This window comes from Pan troglodytes, chromosome 14 (assembly GCF_028858775.2).
Source record: "Pan troglodytes isolate AG18354 chromosome 14, NHGRI_mPanTro3-v2.0_pri, whole genome shotgun sequence".
NCBI lineage: Eukaryota > Metazoa > Chordata > Mammalia > Primates > Hominidae > Pan > Pan troglodytes.
In genome coordinates, this window is record NC_072412.2 from 24,852,250 (window position 1) to 24,872,577 (window position 20,328).

The 20,328-nt window shown below is 40.5% G+C and overlaps 1 protein-coding gene across 2 annotated transcripts in view; it reads left to right on the plus strand.

Annotated features, from left to right (window-relative positions):
- ATP8A2 (ATPase phospholipid transporting 8A2) overlaps positions 1 to 20,328 on the plus strand; it is a 648,977-nt gene that overhangs the window by 310,257 nt on the left and 318,392 nt on the right. For both annotated transcript variants that reach the window (XM_522636.9, XM_009426757.5), the window contains exon 25: positions 12,667 to 12,839. In XM_522636.9, the coding sequence (XP_522636.4) occupies positions 12,667 to 12,839 (173 nt within the window). The remainder of the gene's footprint in view (positions 1 to 12,666; positions 12,840 to 20,328) is intronic.

The window sequence follows — 20,328 nt, forward strand, 5'->3', positions numbered from 1 at the left end:
TGTGTGTTTATTTCTCAGGGGTAACAAGTTCAGTGGGAACATGGGCTCAGAACTCCCAGACACTGTAATGTTTCAAGAGAAGCTAGATAACAGAGTTTTCTTGTGGAATCTCTTGGCTTTTAAATTTTGGCTTAAAAATATTTCTTTTAATGGGATGAACAGTTAACCTCTTGTCAACCTACTGGTTGTATTTCCTGGCCACTCAAATTCGCCATCAGGACCTTTTGTGTACTGAAGTACAAACTGGTCTACTTCCACCCTCAGGTAAGTCTCAGTCTTCTTGACTGGGGCTCTGAATGCCCAGGATTCTGATGGAATCCTGCTTCCTAAACCCTGCTTGGTTTTCATCCATGGCTCTTAACAGCTCATGACACCGTGTTCTGTTTTTATTTGTGTAGTGTCTGTCCCCTCACTAATGTGTAAGCCCATTGAGAGCTGGGCCTTTGGAGTTTTGTGCACAGCTGTGTTCCTATAGTCGATGTTTCATGACTGCTTACTGACTGTATGAATGCCCCACCAAGCTAACGTCTCAAATACTTTCCAAAATGTCATCAGAAGGCCCTTGTCACAGCCCCAAAGAAGAAGGGAGTCGTGGAGCAGAGGAGAGCACATGGCCCACAGCGGCCGTGAGCAGAGTGCTCTGGCCGGGGTCAGGAGTTCAGGAGGCAGCAGATAGTCCCCAAACAACGGGTGGCAAGCATTTCTTCAGCACCTGCTGTTTGCTAGGTGATTGGTTTGTTTGCTTTTTTCACCCAGTGGGAGCGGTAAGGAAATGACCCAGGTGATCTCTTTTTCCATTCTTCAGCCAACATTGATTGAAAGGTTATATGATCCACAAAGAGCAAGTGACAGCTGCCGGATGTTCATTTGAAATTTACAGACGCTAATGGGGGCATAGTGGTGGAAGTGACTCTCATCAGGCTGTCCAGGCACAGCAGTGTCCCTAGAGAGCAGCTCTCAGTGTTCCAGGGCCTAGTGAAGCTTCCTGATCCCCCACCATCCCAGCAGGCCTTCCCACTGCCATCGAGGGGAGCAGTAGGCAGCTCTTAAACCAAAGAGCCAGCTCTCTCTCCATGGCATTGATATTCAGCGACTTCTGATCTGCGGTCACTTGGTCCCCACCCCTCCCCAGTTCCTTGCTTGTTGCTTTCTTAGAGATTGGCTCCTTTTTCTGCTGGCCACACGCCTATTACTTATTCCCATTTCCTCTCTGGTCCTCTCACCATTCACCGAACACTGTTTATTCTTTTTAGTAAAGACACTTCTTGGTTTTGTCTGTTATCACAGGCAGAGGTGATACCACAGGCAGAGGTTAGGCTCCCAGCATTCTAAGCCTCCTTAACTGGCTGGGTCCTTGTTCCAATCCATCTTCCATACTGTTGGTGGGTGATCTACAAATAAAAATTCAAGTATGCTATTTCTATCCATACAAACCTTCACAAGCTCCCTGTAGACTCTGGGATGAAGTCCAAGTGCTTCCTCCCAGCCTGCCAGAGTCCCCACCCTCCAGCACCTTCCTGACACGAGACTGTGGCTCACCATATTTTACAGGCCTGGGGATACTCACTGCCCCAACAGCCAGACATGCGGTGATCTTTGGCTGTTTTCGTGCTGTTGTGTCGCTGTTTCATTCTGAAACTCTTGGGCCTCTAGGATCCTGTGCACATTATAGGCCTTTCCTGCCTAAGAGTTAATTACAGGATTTTGTTTCTTGCTCTGTATTTCAGTGTTAACATCTGTCTCCATGACCTTCCCTCCTTGCCAGTCTGTGTAAAATAAAGAATGGTGAGGAGAGCCCCAACCTGCCCCAAAGCCCACCCTCACGCACCCTAGTTGGTTACGGGTTCTACACAGCCGGAAGCCTTTCGGCCAGGTGTGTGTGTCAGGGAGAAGATGAGACTTCTTCCTCACTGTATCTGCAGTGCTGAGGCCACCGTGGAAATGAGATGTTTTCTACATTTTTTGCTTATTTTTTTCATTTACTGATTTTTAAAGTTTATGTATAATAGAGTGCGCCACTGCCATTACCAACTGGAGACTCTCATGTAGAAAGTATTTCCAATTTTAAATGTGGTAACGGTGTCCTATGTGAGCATGAGATATTTTCCTGATATAGCAGAGGATTTGTAGACAGCTGTTCTTTTCTCTCATATAACTCTCTCTGTACTCCCCAGCGCCTGCTGATTCAGGGAGCCCTAAGAAGGTCCTGCTGGCAGGGCTTTCAAGAACCACGCCCTGTGGGCTAACCTGCAGCCTGGGAGCCTGTGGGGGACAGCCCAGCTTCAGCCCTTTCTGTCTGGTGCCTTTGCTTCAGCAGGTTCCAAATGTGAGCCTGTGCTCCCATTTTCGTCCTGTGGCTATGATCTTCACTGCCAGTTTGCACAGCCTGCAGCTGCCACACATGCATTTAGAATATTTTTAAATGATCTTCCTTCACTATTTCTCTTTCAGAAATTTGTCACTGTTTTCCTTTCCTGTTTGCACAAGACTAAATACAGCCTGGGCACGTTATAATTTTTCTAAGAGTCAAAGGGACTTTAGAGACAGTAAGTGCGGTGACTGTGTCTTCAAAATATTGAAGTTTTAAGTTTAAATCTCCAAGAGTCAGGAAGTTAAATAATTAAGTTGAGATTACCATGTTCATTTTCTTATACAGAATCTGTGAGGTTTGCTTTAAAAGTTTTAGCACGTCTTTTAAGAAACTGGTTTTGTCTTAAAGCAGATAAGTAGTTCAAAAATTGTAATGACTGTACCGCTTATGTGCTGCTTATGCTGACAGAACATATATTAACATTTGTCACTGTAAGCCAAATAAAGATCTTAATGAGATTAATAACCCTTTATCTTCCTTTGGTAAAATTTACCTGATATACTTAATCACATAGTTCATTAAAAACGCTCTCTGTAAACTTAAGTTGTCTAGAAAATAATTTATCTGGTAGTTTCATTTTTCATTTGTAAATGTAATCTCCATTGTGCTCAGCTTGGGCCCTTTATAATTTTTCCAATTATCAAGGGGACTTTAGAAATTGTAAGCAGAATAGCTATATCATTATTTGTTAAAGTTGAAAATGTTAATCCCCAAAGGTCGGGCAATTAAGCTAAGGTTATTATGGTCATAGTAAAACTATTCCTAGTTGGAGTGATGATATTAAATGTGGCATTGATTCATTGTGTCCCTCAAGTACACAGTTACTTCTAGAGATCCACTCTGGGCAAATGGTGTGACAAGCAACTGTTCCGTGGGATTATGGAGGTCATTTTATACATAGCTGAGTGGTGGCTTGCAAATGCTGATTTCACATTCTTCTTGTAGGAAGATCACACTTTGAAATAATTTTCTTTTAGGAAAAAAAAACATCTATTTTGAGGAAAATTCCATGTTTTAAAAAATTACAAAAAGAATCCACAGTCAAGTAGTAAATGCTTCTAAAAACATATACATTATTTTTGAGAGATTTAACAGTATTCAAGAATCTGTTTGTTTAGCAAATAAAAGGATTCCTGGTACTAAAATAAAAATCTAGTTTGGGGGAAAAATAAATTAAGCGTATTAGGGTTGCTATTTAATATCTTTTGAGAAATGAAAACAGTAAATATTTTCAGAGGTTTTTTTTTTAACCTCAATGATTTGAGCCCTGTCACAACTGTTAGTCAAATTTTCTTTCAGTAAATAGTAGTAATTAATAGTGTTCAAACTTCCTGGGCTCTGGAGCCTGAGTGCATAAATAGTCTCTTTCTTACAAATGATACTTGATCATTAACAGCATGGCCAGTTTTCTCTTATGCATCTCACTTCCTAAATTTGTCCTCTAACACTGCATGGGATGCTTTTTCAGGAAAACGTGGGTTTTTAAGAAATTTGTGACTTTTTTTTTTGAAAGGAAGAAACTAAAATTAGAGTATCTCAGCTACCCTGCAAGAGAGCTTCTTAGACAAGGGAAGCCCATGCACACAGTGTGTCCCTGGTGTTCTTGAATGATCCCACGGTGTGTGTCTTGAAATCTCAGCAAACAGAAATTCAGTTCATTCATTAAGCATTAAAAGGTCTTCAACACACCATTGGTTATTTGGGAAATGCAAATTAAAACTACTAAATCTAATACTACGCACCCACTGGAAGGCTAAAATTAAGGAGACTGAGCATGCAGGTGTTTGTGAGCATGAAGAATAGTGGCAGAGCTCACCTGTGAGCTCACCTGGGAACCCACAGTGACTCAGGCACTTTGGAAAACAGTCTTACAGTTTCTGGAAGGTTAAACATGCACTTGCTCTGTGTGTGCCTGTATGTGTGGTATGACTGGGTAACTCCAATCTTGGGTTTCTACCCAAGAGAAATATAAATGTAAGTCTACACAGAGACCAGTCACACAGATTCATAGAAGAATTATTCATAATATCCTCAAAGTGGAAACAATCCAAATGTCCAATAATGGGTGAACACCTAAACAAATTGTGCTGTGTTCATACATTGGAATACTGCTTGGCAACAGAAATAATAAACTATTGACATATGCATTAATATTAGATGAATCTGAAAGCATCAGGCTAAGTGAATAGGCCAAACAGAAGAGACTGCAAACTATGATTCTGTTTATATAACATTCTAGAAGAGGCCAAACTGTAGTAAAAAGAGGTAGGTGAAAGGTCAGCAGGGCCTGGAGTGAGGGAAGGGACTTGTCTGCAGCATGGAAGGAGGGAACTTTGGGGATGATGAAAGTGTTCTGTATCTTGATTGTGGCCGGGGTTACCTGACTCTGTACCTTTGGCAAAACTTGCTGCTGAATCGTACGCTTAAAATGGGTCAGCTTTATTGTATGTCAGTTAATAAAGCTGATTAACAAAAGAGTATTTCTGTAGAGGCTTACATGCTAGTGTGAATGTGTGAATTCAATAAATTGGGTTGGCTTATTCTGAGAAGGATAAAAGTTTTTTGTTTTTCGTTTTTTGGAAATAGAAACATTTTGTGGGAGGTAGGGATGGCCAGTGTAGAGAAATATGTCATGGGGTAAGTGGGAAAAGATAACCTGAGGGTACCAGACTGGCACCTGGGTGCTTGCAGGTGAGAAGCCAAACATCTCTTGAAAATGTTTGCTTAATGCCTGTGAGATATCATCCTGTCTTCCTCTGAATTATTAGTATTATAGGTAGTCCTTGAAATGTTATATATTTAACAGAAATTTCTCTTATCTACTTATGGACTTTAAATTTAGGGATATTCCTAGATTGGAACAAAGCAATATTCAGAGCAAAAAGGTACAAGCTTTACCTGCCGCCAGCAGCTGCCAGAGTGCAGGCCTTATGTAATTACTTCAGCTTCAGCCTTGGCAGCTTTTGTTAGCCCAAAGTGGATTTGCTATATTTGTGCTTTGAATTTTACCGTTTACACTCATTAAGTTCTATAAATACAAAAGCATGGAGAGCGTTAGTGCTGTCAAGAAAGAGGTGTGATTATGTTGGAAATGAACATGATAGTAAAAAGAATATGAAAGTGGCAGGGAAATGGTGACTGCAGCTGCACTGGGTGTGGGAGGCTGGGCAGGGAACGATCTGAAGAATGGGGGAGGGCGATGGTGAGAAAAGACACAGCTGATGGTCAACAGGGGACAGGAGAAAGGGATTCACGGAGGGGAAGAAAAAGCATTGAATGTGTGGGATAAAGAAAGAGCATTATCATTAGCTACTCACTAGCCCAATTAATGCAGGAGAAGGGAGTCTGCTCTGGAACTCGAAGGCTAAGCATGGTGTGGTTGAAGTGCTGCTAGTGAAACCTGAACCATCTGCTTTGGGCATGGTCAGCTCTGAGCCCACTGGAATTTGCAGGACATCAAAGTGAGGGCTGCAGCAGCTGCTGCTCCATGGCATCTAGGAAATCCCTCGTGGCCCTGCCGAGCTGACGGAGGAAGAGGGCTCCTGCCCGCGCGGATTTCAGTGGTGCTGGAACCATTCAGTTTTGAAGAGAGACTCGTGCCATCTGCAAATTGGTAGAAATGCATCCAGGTTCTAGAAATTTTCATCTCTCCTGGCTTGTTTATTAACTCCAAAGTGATTAACAGTGGAACCACCTTTCGGATCCTGTGTACTCCTAGGTTGAGCAGGGCTGCACTTCCACCGTCTTTCAGGGTTCACCAGATGAACCTCTGAGGATCCTCTATGAATCGGCAGATACACAACATCTCCTGAGATTATAAGGTGGTACTGTCTGTGGTGATTACATAATTTTAATTTATAAACTGGGAATGCAAAGGCCATGCTGACCTTGCTAAGAAACATGAAGTTCACAGGAGAACAAAACTGGGAAAAAAGGTAGGGGACAGTCGTCAGTAGCAGTCACTCACTTTCGACATTAAATTACGCGTTTGTTTAATTGTGAAGGAAAATACAATTGTAGAACATGCACCAAAAGCTAGAAATATACAGTTTAATATTAACACCTAAAAGCAAAATACTAATTAAAGATTTTGGAATATTTTTTATCTTTCTGGGTATGAAACCTCCAGCCCTGACTTTTTATGCCCCTTATAACAGCTAAGTCCATTGTAACTTTCAGTAATTGGCTTTTTATTAAAATAAGAGACTGTAGTATAAATTTTAGCAACTGGACTAAGTAGGCATTAACAGGCCCTGGGATCCAACCATAATTTGTAACATCGTTCCTCTGGGAAAATGGATTCTAAGTGCCCAATAACTACCTTACAAATAGACTCTTGAATCATAGTCCATTTGAGAATAAGGAACTGTTTGTGATAGTAATACTTTCGATTGGCTCGCTTGAGAACTGCACAGAAGGGACCTATATTCCACCACATGTGTGTGGTGAACCCAGCTCGTCTGGGTTTGATCAAAGATTATTGCCGAGTGGGCATGGAAAGTGCAGGAATTAAACTCAAAGTAGAGGCTGGAGACACGTCAAGGGTGGCGTTAGGAGGATGGACCTGGAGAGCTGTTAGTGGTAGGAAAAGGATTTCAATCCCAGAGGCAAAAGAGTGTATCTGAGCAGATGAAGGGCAGGGAGAAGAGAATGGAAGAGTAAGCAGGATTGAGATTGAGAACCAGCCATTTTCAAGCAAAACGTAACTCAAAGTGTACCAGTAAGGCTGAATAGCCCACCAAGAGGTCAGAGAGAGACATCCCTCAGATCTCTCTGTCTCTCTCTCTCTCTCTTATTTATTTATTTTTATTTTATTTATTTATTTTGTCTGTCACCCAGGTTGGAGTGCAGTGGCACGATCTTGGCTCACTGCAACCTCTGCCTCCCAGGTTCAAGTGATTCTCCCACCTCAGCCTCCCAAGTAGTTGGAAATACAAGGATGTGCCACCACACTTTTCTAATTTTTGGGTTTTTGTTGTTGTTGTTCGGAGATGGAGTCTTGCTCTGTTGCCCAGTTGGAATGCAGTGGCACAATCTTGACTCACTGCAACCTCCACCTCCTGGGTTCAAGTAATTCTCCTGCCTCAGCCTCCCAAGTGGCTGGGATTACAGGCGTGCACCACCACGCACATCTAATTTTTTTGTATTTTTTGTATTTTTAGTAGAGACTGGGTTTTACCACATTGGCCAAGCTAGTCCTTCTCCTCCTTCTGCCAAGGAAGAAGAATCATGTATTGGCATCCAGTCTATCCTCATGTGTGCTGCAGAAATAACCCTAACTGGAGAAAGCTGCCTTCCTAAGACGAGCATCTATGTCTCCATTTATGATGTGCCCTCTTACAAAAAGCCACAGGCAATGGGCTCCACATTTCAGAGATTTTTATTCCTCACTCTTTCCCTCCTTGGATCCATGCGTAAGTCCGGTGGGGAGGCCCATGGGGCTAAAAGGCACTGAGCTAGACTGGGCCTCTACTGTAGCACCTGGATGCTCTCCCAGGGCCAAATCTGTGTACCTTGTCTCATCTCTTTGGTGACGTGCTTCTCAGGAAGTTTTTCTGTCATTCATACACTGACCCCTGGCAGGCACACCCTCTAGAATTTCCCAGACTTACCTGAATTTCCTGCTGAACACACCCAGGCTGCCAAGCTGACATTTCCCCAGGTCAGGGTAATTTTTTTCTCTCTATCCAAATTCTAAAGGGCAGGCTGTTGTTTTAGATAAGGAAGGCATAGATGTTTTCAGGATGCTTGTTTGAGATTCAGAATTACAAAGCTAAGTGACAATAAAAAGTATAAAGTTTATTTATTTTAGAGACAGGCTATTGCTGGACTGCAGTGGCATGATTATAGCTCACCAAAGCCTCCAATTCCTGGGTTCAAGCGATCTTTGCACCTCACCCTTCTGAGTAGCTGGGACTACAGGCATGCACCATCATGCCTGGCCAATTTTGTGCCTATATGTCCCTTTTTTTCTAGTAACAGAGTCTCACTCTGTTGTTTAGGCTGGTCTTGAACTCCTGGCCTCAGGTGATCCTCCCTCTTTGGCAAAAGTGCTGGGATTACAGGCATGAGCCGCCATGCCTGGCTTCTTTGTTTTTAATAAAAGTCCATTTAACTTGTATGCGTAGAACATTATTCTATTAATGTTTCATCTATTGCAGGCATACCTCAGAGAAATTGCAGATTTGGGACCAGTCCATAGCAATAAAGCAAATACTGTAATAAAGCAAGTCACACTATCTTTTTTTTTTTTTTGGTTTTCCAGTGCATATAAAAGTTATGTTTACACTGTACCGTAGTCTATTAAGTGTGCAACAGCATCACGTCTTTAAAAAACCCAATGTGTGTGCCTTAATTTAAAAATACTTTTTACTAAAATATGCTAACAATCGCCTAAGCCTTCAGCAAGTCATAATCTTTTTGTTGGTGGAGGGTCTTGCCATGACATTCATGGCTGCTGGCTGATCAAGGTGGTGGTTGCTGAAGGTTGGGGTGGTTTTGGCAATTTCTCAAAATAAGACAACAATAAAGTTTGCTGCAGCTGTTGACTCTACTTTTCACAAAAGATTTATCCATGGCATGTGATGCTGTTTGATAGCATTTACCCACAGTAGAACTTCCTTCAAAATTGGAATCAATTATCCCAAACACTGCTGCTGCTTTATCAACTAAATTTATGTCATGTTCTAAATCCTGTGTTGTCATTTCAAGAATGTTCACGGCGTGTTCACCAGGAGTAGATTCCACCTCAAGAAACCAGTTTCTTTGCCCATCCATAAGAAGCAACTCCTCGTTTATTCAAGTTTGATCATGAGGTTGCAGCACATTGTCGCATCCTCAGGCTCCACTTCTAATTCTAGTTCTCCCGTTGCTTCTACCACATCTTCAGTTACTTCCTCCACTGAAGTCTCAAAGTTTTCAAAGTTATGCATGAGGGTTGAAATCAACTTCTTCCAAACTCCTCTTCATGTTGATCTTTTGACCTCCTCCCGTGAATCATAGGTGTTCTTAGTGACATCTAAAATGGTGAATCCTTGCTGAAAGGTTTTCAATTTACTTTGCCCAGACCCATCAGAGGAATTACTATCTATGGTAGTATGAAATCTATTTCTTAAATAATAAGACTTAAACTCTAAATGACTCCTTGATCCATGGGCTGCAGAATGGATATTAGATAAACATGCATGAAAACAACATTCATTCATCAACGATGTCTCCATCAGAGCTTTGGGTGGCCCAGTGCATTGTTAGTGAGCTGTAATATTTTGAAAGGAGTCTTTTGTTCTGAGCAGTAGGTCTTAACAGTGGGCTTAATGTTCGGTAAACCATTCTATAAACAGATGTGATGTTAGCCAGGCTTTGTTTTTCCATTTCTAAGAATTGATTTAGCATAAATTTTCAGAACGGTAAATGAGCATTGGCTTCAACTTCAAGTCATCAACTTCATTAGCCTCTAACAAGAGTCAGCCTATCCTTTGACACTTTAAAGCTTGGGATTGACTTCTCCTCTCTAGCTATGAAAATCCTAGATGGCATCTTCTTCTAATAGAAGGCTGTTTCATCTACATTGAAAATCTGTTATTCAGTGAAGCCACCTTCATCAATTATCTTAGCTAGACCTTCTGGCGAACTTGCTGCAGCTTCCTTGTCAGCGCTTACTGCCTCACCTGGCACTTTTATGTTATGGAGACAGCTCCTTTTTTAAACCTCATAAACCAATCTCTGCTAAGCCTCAGACTTAACACAGCTTCCTCACCTCTCTCAGCCTTCACAGAATTGAAAAGAGTTAGGGTCTTGCTCTGGATTAGGCTTTGATTTAAGGGAATGTTGTGGTTCCAGACCACTTTCTCCATATCAGCAATAAGGCTGTTTTGCTTTCTTATCATTTGTGTGTTCACTGGAGTAGCTCTTTTAATTTCCTTCAAGAACTTTTCCTATGCATTCACAACTTGGCTAACTGGTGCAAGAGACCTAGCTTTTGGCCTATCTTCTTTTGACATGGTGCACCATGCTTTTGACATGGTGTACCAAAACAATTTCAATAGTAACATCAAAGGTCACTGATGACAGATTACCGTAACAGATATAATCATGAGAAAGAAGTTTAAAATATTGCAAGAATTACCAAAGTGTGACACAGAGGCATGAAGTGAGCCTATGCTGTTGGATAAATGGTGCTGATCGACTTGCTTGACTCAGGGTTGCTACAAATCTTCAATTTGTAAGAAATGCAATTGTCTTTGAAGCACAATAAAGTGAAGCACAATAAAATGAGGTGTGCCTGTATTAAATCAACAAGAAGGCATTGCTAATGATGGCATGTATTCACTGCCTGAACTAGAAGAGATGTGTATTTTCCTTGATAGGGAAAATTCTTTTGTTGTTGCTGTTGTTGTTGTTGTTGTTGTTGTTGAGACGGAGCCTCACTCTGTCACCCAAGCTGGAATGCAGTGGTGCAATCTCGGCTCACTGCAACCTCCACCTCCCAGGTTCAATCGATTCTCCTGCCTCAGACTCCTGAGTAGCTGGGATTACAGGTGCGTGCCACCACAGCCCAACTAATTTTTGTATTTTTAGTACAGATGGGTTTTCGTCATGTTGGCCAGGCTAGTCTTGAATTCTTGACCTCAAGTGATCCACTGCCTCGGCCTCCCAGAGTGGTGGGATTATAGGCGTGAGCCACTGCACCTGGCCCAGATAGGGGAAATTCTTGATGAATAAATAGTAAGAGGAAGAAGAATGGGTTTTACTGAGTGTTTGCTGTATGCCAAGCTCCGTGCTAAATAATTTACGTTGATTAGTTTATTTGTTCATAAGAAAAGTGCTATGAAGTTTTTAGCTCCTTTTTACACAGGAGAAAATGGCAATTTAAAGAGGCTAAGTGTCTTGCTGAAGGTCACAGAGGTAACAAGTAGAGAGCTTGGACTAGAACCCAGGTCATCTGACCACAATGCAGGGCTCTAGACTACATCTTTCTTAAATAAATCTTTATGAAATTATCAAAAGTCACTTGTTGAGAATAAACACTGAACAATAAGACAGTTTTCTGGAACCTGTTTCTCACTTTTAAATAGTAGCTGATCCTCAATTTTACTAGAGGTAGGAGGATTCTTGCTAATTAGACATATTTCTTTAAGATTGCAATTTACCCTATCATATAATAAATTACATATGAATGTTACTTAATAGTCGTCTTCCAGACAGAATGATTTCAGCAGAATTCTGTGCTTCCTGATTAACTTAAACCATATTTTTTTATGAGCCCAAAATTACATTCTTATATTTGAGTGAGATATCCTGTTCATAGTCATAAATTCACTGTGAAAACAAGAATGTCTGTTTTTTTTTTTAAAGAAACAGGGTCTCACTGTGTTGTCCAGTCTGGAGTGGTGTGTTCAGTGTTCACTACAGCCTCAACTTTCCAGGATCAAGCGATCCTCCCACCTGAGCCTCCAGAGTAGCTGGGACTACAGACATGCAGCAGACATGCACCACCATGCCTGGATAATTTTTTAATTTTTTCGTAGAGATGGGATTTCTCTATGTTACTGAGGCTGGTCTTGAATTCCTGGGTTCAAGCAGTCCCTGCTGTCTCGGCCTCCTAAAGTGCTGGGATTACAGGCATGAACCACCGTGCCCAGCCCACTTTTTTTTTTAAATCTAAAAAATGTTATTGTGCTTTAATTCCATGTGATAATGGACATTACACCAAGATGCTTTTAAGGCTGGTAGTAGTGTTTTGGTAGGTGTTGGCAGTTTAACTTGATTAGATACTTTCTATAACATGGGAAAAATGATCAGCTTATTTCTTATGCTGGCAATGCATGGAGAGAATGGTTTAATCTGAAGATCTCAGCAGGATTCAAAATTAATATTTTGTCATATTTTTATATCCCTTGATATCTTTTGGATGCTTTAAAGATTATCTTATGCAAACTGAGAAATGTTAGTGTTTGCCATTCAAGTTCCAATAATGCTATCTTTCCCCAAAAAGCACATTTGTTTATATGGAGTTTTCTATTCTAGGGGCACCAAGAATAAAGTGTATGTAGTGTAAAGAAGTGGATTATTGTAAATTTCTAACAGATCTCACTATGAAGATGTTTGCACCCATAAAACAGACCCAGAGGGCATTCCATTGAAATTTTAATGTATAAATATGCAAAGCTGAACTGTTAGTATATTTATATTAGAATGGGTGTGTTCTCATTTCAAGAAACTTAATTTTGAATTCTATTTTGTTTTTGATATTAAACACACGAAAAATGTGATTTTCCCCTATACTCTTGTTTCAGGCCACAAGGGCAGCCATTACTCAGCACTGCACTGACCTTGGGAATTTGCTGGGCAAGGAAAATGACGTGGCCCTCATCATCGATGGCCACACCCTGAAGTACGCGCTCTCCTTCGAAGTCCGGAGGAGTTTCCTGGATTTGGCACTCTCGTGCAAAGCGGTCATATGCTGCAGGTAGGAATGTGCAGGCTGTGCATAGTTCACACTCTGCTGTGTCTGTATCCCGTGTTTATACAAAAGAAAGGGATGCATGGGAATTCTAGGTTTAAAGTTTTGTATCTAAAAAAGGCAAAACAAAAATACAAATTTATTTTTAACTGTTGGTGCACAGATTTTGCAGAGGCAGTTAGTGGTTTTTACATTTTCGTTTTGTTTATTGTCTTCTGAGAAGATAAAAAGAGTAAGAACCAGGGCTTCCAGTCATATTCACCATGGGGGATAAATTGGAAAAACACTGCCTCAAGCCCCTTTGAGAAATTACTGGGGTCCAACCTACTGCACATGTCTGAGCTCAACTTCCAAGATGTGTGGGGCTTTGATGCTTCTTTTCTGGCGTTTGTTGGGGTATTTCTTTTCAGTTAAGGAGGAGCTTTGGTCGGGTTCATGTGATAGCAATTTTTGTGGTAAAATCTAACCAGAAATCTTTGTAGGTTCTTCCCTTCCTGGGAAGGTTTTTTTTTTTTTCAGTTGGCAGTGGTGGGGGATTGTTACATTCCATTGGCTGCTGGCTACGTGGAGGTCTAGTTCTGATAGAAATTTGAAAGTCAGACAGAATTATAAAGACAATAAACCACTAGAAAGATGAGTGGTCACCAAAGGTCACAGAGAGCTGGAGGGGCTGGCTAGTGGAGCATCAGTAGTGGAAAGGCATGTCAGTTTTATGCCTATGGTCACAGGATATTCAGGGACTATGGGGATGAGGGCAAATTCAAATGTGCTTGAAACAGTGAGTGACAAGTCTGTTGTACCTTTAAGTCAGGAAACCTGGTGCAGCTGTGGGGGACCTGGTGCAGGGAGCAGTGGCCAGAGCACCTTGAAATACACTGCTTCTGGGTTTTATGATGGCCTCCTTCTCTTTTCCTCGAATAGCTTGATTGTGATACAATTCACATACCATACAGTTCACCTATTGAAAGCAATTCATTGCCTTTGAGTATATTCACAAAATTATGTAACCATCATCACAACCAATTTTAGAATATTTTCATCACCCCGTAAAGAAACTCCTGTATCCATTATCAGTTAATCCCATTTTCCTGCACGCCTTCACCCCCATCCCAAACAACCAATCATCTACTCACTTGTCTCTCTAATTAGCCTGTTCTTTTTCTGACTTCTCTCCATCCCTGTTGTTGCATGTGTCAGTACTTCCTTCTTTTTATGGCTGAATAATATTCCATTGTTTAGATGTACCACATGTTTATCCATTTCTCAGTGTATGAGAATTTGGGTTTTTCCCACTTTTTGACTGTTATGTGTAATGCTACTGTGAAGATTGATGTACAAGCTTCTGTTTAGACATAGGTTTTCGATTCCCCTAGGTACGTACCTAGAAATGGAGTTGCTGGGTCATGCAGTAACTCCATGTTTAACCTTTTGAGGAACTGCGAGATGGTTTTCCAAAATGGCTGCACCATTTCTGTTCCCACTGGCAATGTGTGATTGTTTCAGTTCCTCCATATCCATGCTAACACTTGTCGCTAGCTATCTTTTTGATTAGTTAGCCTAGTGGATGTGAAGTGGTATCACATTGTCGTTTTGGTTTGAATTTTTCTGTTGATTAATGATGTTGATCGTTTTTTCATGTGTTTATTGGCCATCTGTGTATCTTCTTTGGAGAAATGTCTATTCAAATCCTTTGCCCATTTTTAAGTTGGATTATCTTTTTATTATTGAGGTATAAGGGTTCTTTAGCTACTCTGGATACAAGTATCTCATCAGATAGATGATTTGCAGTTTTTCCCCTTTTAGGTTACCTTTTCACTTTCCTGATAGTATTACTTGCAGCAAAATTATTTTGACAAAGTCCAGTTTATCTATCTTTTTCTTTTGTGCTTTTGGTGTCATAGCTAATGAGCTCTCTTTTTAAAGTAGCTGATCCTGTGCTTTCTTTCCTGGGTTCTATTTGAGCAGTTTAGATTAGGGCTATGCAAATGGAAAGCAGGATGGAAACAATGGTGGGGAAATACTTTTATTCATAAATTTCCCTTTGTTTCTACATTGTAAAGCTGCTGAGTAGGTGGGTACCTGATTTTATGAATTTCTCCACACTGGAGGTTGTTACTGCTCTACCTCAGAGCCGTGAGTCATGGGAGTCAGCCACTTCTGCCTGCCACTGCCCTGTTGATCAAGGGGTCATCCCCCTGACTCACTGGTGGACAAAAACAAGTAACAACGTGGAAAAGTCTGGTAAACTGTAACCCAATGCAAACACGCTAAAACCTTATAAGTTTTTAAGAGGGAAATCAAAATGAGTCCGTTGGATTCTCAGGGGAGATCCAGGAATGCCTATAAGGGTTTACAGGAACATGCTCTTTTCTTGCCAGGTGCTTGATACTGAAACACACACACACACACACACACACACACACACACGCACACACACACTTTTTTCCCCTTCTTGCTGTGACTGCTTCACAGTGCTTTGTGTGTCTCATAGGCCATATACTTGAAGACTTCTCAGGGGAGTTCAAACTGGAATTGGCACAGAAAGAGGAAATTTCAAATTAAATACTGTTACAGTCTACAAAATGGAAGCATTAATTGAAAAAGGGAATTTAGGATAGTGCATCATTTTCCTGCTCTTGGAGACATTTCTTGGCTGATCTCATACTTAAGATTTTAAAAAAATCAACATGTACTTAAAAAAAGAAAAAAGCACTTGTACACTTCAGATGTACTTACTATTCACTGAAAATTTAAACTTAAGCTAAATTTAATATGTGGCTTCAAACATAAAGTTGACCTTAATTTTCGCTTTTCATCTTCAAAATATAATACTTGTGAGAGTTACCTATTTCTCTAATAATGAAAAAAGTAATTTTTTTTCAGAAAATAACTGGTCTATGAAATCATGAAGCATGTCCCTATCAATATTGATTCAGAGATTGGTGATGTTGTATAGAAATAAATACCTTTAAACTAAAACAGTATTTTAGGCAACAAAAAGAAGGGAATGCAAGAATTTATTAAATATTTTGCTGAAATTAGAATCAAACAATTTGCTAATTATGCATTTCTGTACCCAAATATTTTCCATATGGTTAAAATCCTAGAGAGGGCATATATAGTCAGTACTCCAGTACAATTTACTTTGTATCTGGCAGGGGTGTTGTCATGTAATTAGTTGAAGTGTAAACTGGTCCAGTCCAAGGTTTTTATTGTGGGCTTGCAAGTATTGTGACATTTACATTGCAAATTCCTAGTGTCATGGATGAATGAGAGGAGACGTGGCCTTTGGTGTATAAGTGCAAATAGTGAATAAGAGACTATGTTATTGTATTTGCCTCTATTCCTTTGCATCTCACATACATCCCAATTCCTTGAAACCCAGCCCTTAGTGAAGAAAGCATTGCTGGGTCTCCATCTGGCCACATGCAGCAGACTCCCTTTTGTTCTTGATTTTCAGATCCTTTCAGCATCTGGTGTTGAGGGCTCTTCCCTTGAGGAGTTCTCTTTTTCTTCTGTGGCACCTTTCTCTTCTCCTTAAGTTATCTGTCTCCTTTATGGGCTTTCTGGCTGCCTGTGAAGTGTTGTTTTCCCAAGGTTTTACCTCTGGTCCTATTGTATTCCCACTCCACATCTCCCCATGTGCCTTCCATTTAATGTGTCGGATGGCCTCATTCATCTTATACATTAGTGACTTCTCACAACACCAGCTTCATATGGAATCATCTGGAGAACATTTTTGTTGTTGTTTTTGTTTGTTTGTTTTGAGACAGAGACTCGCTCTCTTGCCAGGCTGGAGTGCAGTGGCGCTATCTCAGCCCACTGCAACCTCTGCCTCCCAGGTTCAAGCAATTCTCCTGCCTTGGCCTCCCGAATAGCTGGGACTACAGGCGCACACCACTACGCCCAACTAATTTTTGTATTTTTAGTAGAGACAGGATTTCACCATGTTGGCCAGGATGGTCTCGATCTCTTGACCTTGTGATCTGCCCACCTCGACCTCCCAAAGTGCTGGGATTACAGGCATGAGCCACTGCACCTGGCTGAGAACTTTTTAAAAACATATTTTCCTCAAAAAGCTAAATCTGGAAAGTACCATATGACCCAGAAATTGCACTCTTAGGTAGGTATACACCCAAAAGAATTAAAAACAGGCACTCAGACAAATATTTGTATGTGCATGTCCATAATGTTCATAGCAGCACTGCCCACAGTAGCCTCAAATTAGAAAACAACTCACATATGAATCCATACGGTGGAATATTATTGAGCCATAAAAAATAAAGTAGTGACATGTGCTACAATGTGGATGCAGCTTGAAAACAGGCTGAATGAAAGAAGCCAGTCACAAAAGACCACATATTATATGATTCCATTCCTATGATATACTCAGAATAGGCAAATCCACAGAGCCAGGAAGCAGGCTAGTGGTTGCCAGTGGTTGGGAGGAGGAAGAATGGCCAGTGACTGCTCAGTGGGCATGGGATTTCCTTTTGAGGATGATGAAGTGTTTTGGAACAGGCTACAGGGGATGATTGTGTACATTGTGACCATACTAAATTCCACTCAATTGAAAATGGTCAATTTTATCTTATGTGATTTCTACCTCAGTAAAATATAAATAAATGAATAAAAGAATTCATCCATTTAAATGAAATGTTTGTTGAATTAAAAAACTGATATGTTTGAATGAAAGTTCACTCATTTGAATGAAATGTTTGTTGATTACAAAAAATGAATCCTTTGAGCAGAAGTTTTGTTATTTTAAATGAAATGTTTGTGGAAAGAAAAACAAAGAGTCTGATTCCCAGGCCCTTTCTCAGAGCAATAAAATCAGAACTCTAGAAATTCTACAAACTCCCCGTGGCACCTCTCTTCTCCTTAGTTACCTATTGATTCTAAACAGCAGTCAGGGTTGAGAAGACAACTTCTGCCATCTGCTTGTCCAGCATGGCCCCTCACTTCAGCTCCAGATTCTGTACATCCAACCACATCTAGGACTTTTTTTTTTTTTTTTTTTTGAGGCAGTCTTGCTCTGTCACCTAGTCTGGAGTGCAGTGCCATGAACACAAACACAGCTCACTGCAGCCTTGACCTCCTGGGTTCAAGCGATCTTCCTGTTCAGTCTCCCAGATAGCTGGGACTAGCATGCCACTATGCCTGGCTAATTTTTAAAAATTTTTTATAGAGATGGAGGCTTGCTATGTTGCCCAGGCTGCTCTCAAACTCCTGGGCTCAAGTGATCCTCCTGCTTCCTCCTCCCAAAGTGCTGAGATTACAGGCATGAACCACAGTGCCAGGGCCTTTTGACAGCATTAGCAAGCATGGTTTTATATCTAGGGGACCTTTAGAGAGATTAAACCATATAAGCACATTATTAAATTGAGGTCAGACATTAAAATCTCTTAATTTGTTTATCCTTTTCAGTATTGCATTTAGTTTTATAAATAAGGAAATAAAGGCCTCAGAAAAATTATATCATGTTGTCTGTGGTCTCAGCTAGGAGTGGAAGAGATAGCATTTTATGTTCTATCTGAATAATATCAGGGCCTATGCTCTTAAGTCACACAGTTGGCTGTGTCAGCTAATTCATTGTCACACGTTTATTACTGATAATACAGTTTTGCACGAAAGTTTTGCTTTTCACATATTTTTCAACTGTCTTATATGTTTAGACTTATTCAAGAAATCAACATAAAGTCTTGTAGGATTTGTCATTCTCCAAAGGGGTGAAAGTTATGTGGAAAATGTGTAAACCATTTTCAATATGTTGAAGAAAGAGTTATCTGTTCTTTCTTCCTCCTTTCTCATTTTCCCTTTTTCTTTGAAGGTCTTTATTTTTGTCCAAATGGAGATAAATTCTCTAGCACAGACTACCAGGGGAGAGGACTTTGACCTCTTGAGAACACTCAGAAATCTTTAAAGTGACTGTCTCGTCAGGAAAAGAGTCATGAAAGAATCATCAGTGACCCCCTGTGAGGACGTTAGTGATGGCCCCATCAGAGTCCCCAGCAAATACAGGTGACATGGGGGCCGCTGGGCCCTGCCTCATTAGCAGATGTGATTTACGGCTTCACGTCTCTGGGCAAGAGATGGAGTGGAAGGAAAACACCGCGGCAGGGATTTCCACGGGATGTGCAAATTAAGGGTTTCCAAAGGCGTCATTTATTTTCTCTGATACGTTTAGACTTCTGTCTTTCAGGATAGATTCAAAGATAAACATGTATAAGCCTGCTGTGATATCATAGATTTGAAAACAGGAGAGAGAAAAAGGCCGAGTGGATGCACTGAATGTTTAAAAAGACTTCTTGGGTTTATTTTTGTAACTGTAAGAGTGATTTATATTTTTTGTAAAAAATTAGAAAATACAGACAAACAAGAAGAAAGAAAATGGCATTCACAATCCCCCCAACTAGGGATTAGCACTGTTGACAATTGGTTGTGAAGTCTTGATCTCCTTCTGTGAAAACACTTTTCATTGGACGAAGGGTTACACCTTTTACAATATGCAAAGTTAAAGGTTATGCACAGTTTCTATGTCAAATTTGTTTTTTAAAAGCATAATGGTGTTCTGTTATATGAAAACACAGCAATTAATTTATTCCTAATTGATGGATAGTCAGGTTAACAATGTTTTTTACATGAATAGTTGCAAAGACACTTGATGATGTCCATAAAACAATAATGGATTCAAGGATAAGCAACATAGAAACTTGCAAAAGGGCTTGTAGCCTTAGACTCAGAAAGTAAGATGAATTGGCTTAGAGTCAGAGAGAGATGACTAGTAGCTTAGTCCCTGCTGGGACAAACATATTCTCCTCTGTTTAGTAAGCATAGTATGGATTCCAAGCCCCAGTTTGGGGTTTGTTAGCCTCACTAAGAAAGGGGAGCAGTTTAGAGGTTATTCTGTGAAAGTATATATATGTATACATGTATATATATACTGTCCAACATTTTAACACACTGGCAGTGTATCATTCCCAACGTCAGGTCAGTCTTCCAGCCTATCCTAAGCTTATCACTCACTTAGCCTGCATTAAAAAACCTGGTGGACATCTGTCTTAACTTTAGACTACTTAATGTAGAAAAGAACTGGCTCTTCTGATTTGGTTCCTTCCCCAGCTTAGCTTTTTTACCTTAATGAGGCATGATGGATAATAGGAAATCAGAACGTTATGCATTTTGTGTGTTATCCTTCAGCCTGTGAACTACACGCAGAATTATGTCAAAACAGAGTTCAGATGCAGTAATTAGAATTGTACCACCAATTGTGTTTTAGTTGGCCTCCATATTGGTAGGGATCCAATTGTACACTTGCACAAATAAAACTTTTCTTTAGTTTCATTCATGATGTGATTTCTCAGCATCATGAACGTTTAGTTATAAGCCAGATTCCTACTTTGGCATCCTATTCCAGAGAGCATTATTAACTTGTCGAGGCTGTAAGTCTATCCTTGGGCTGTTTGATTGTGGCTTAGTATATATTTGCCCATTT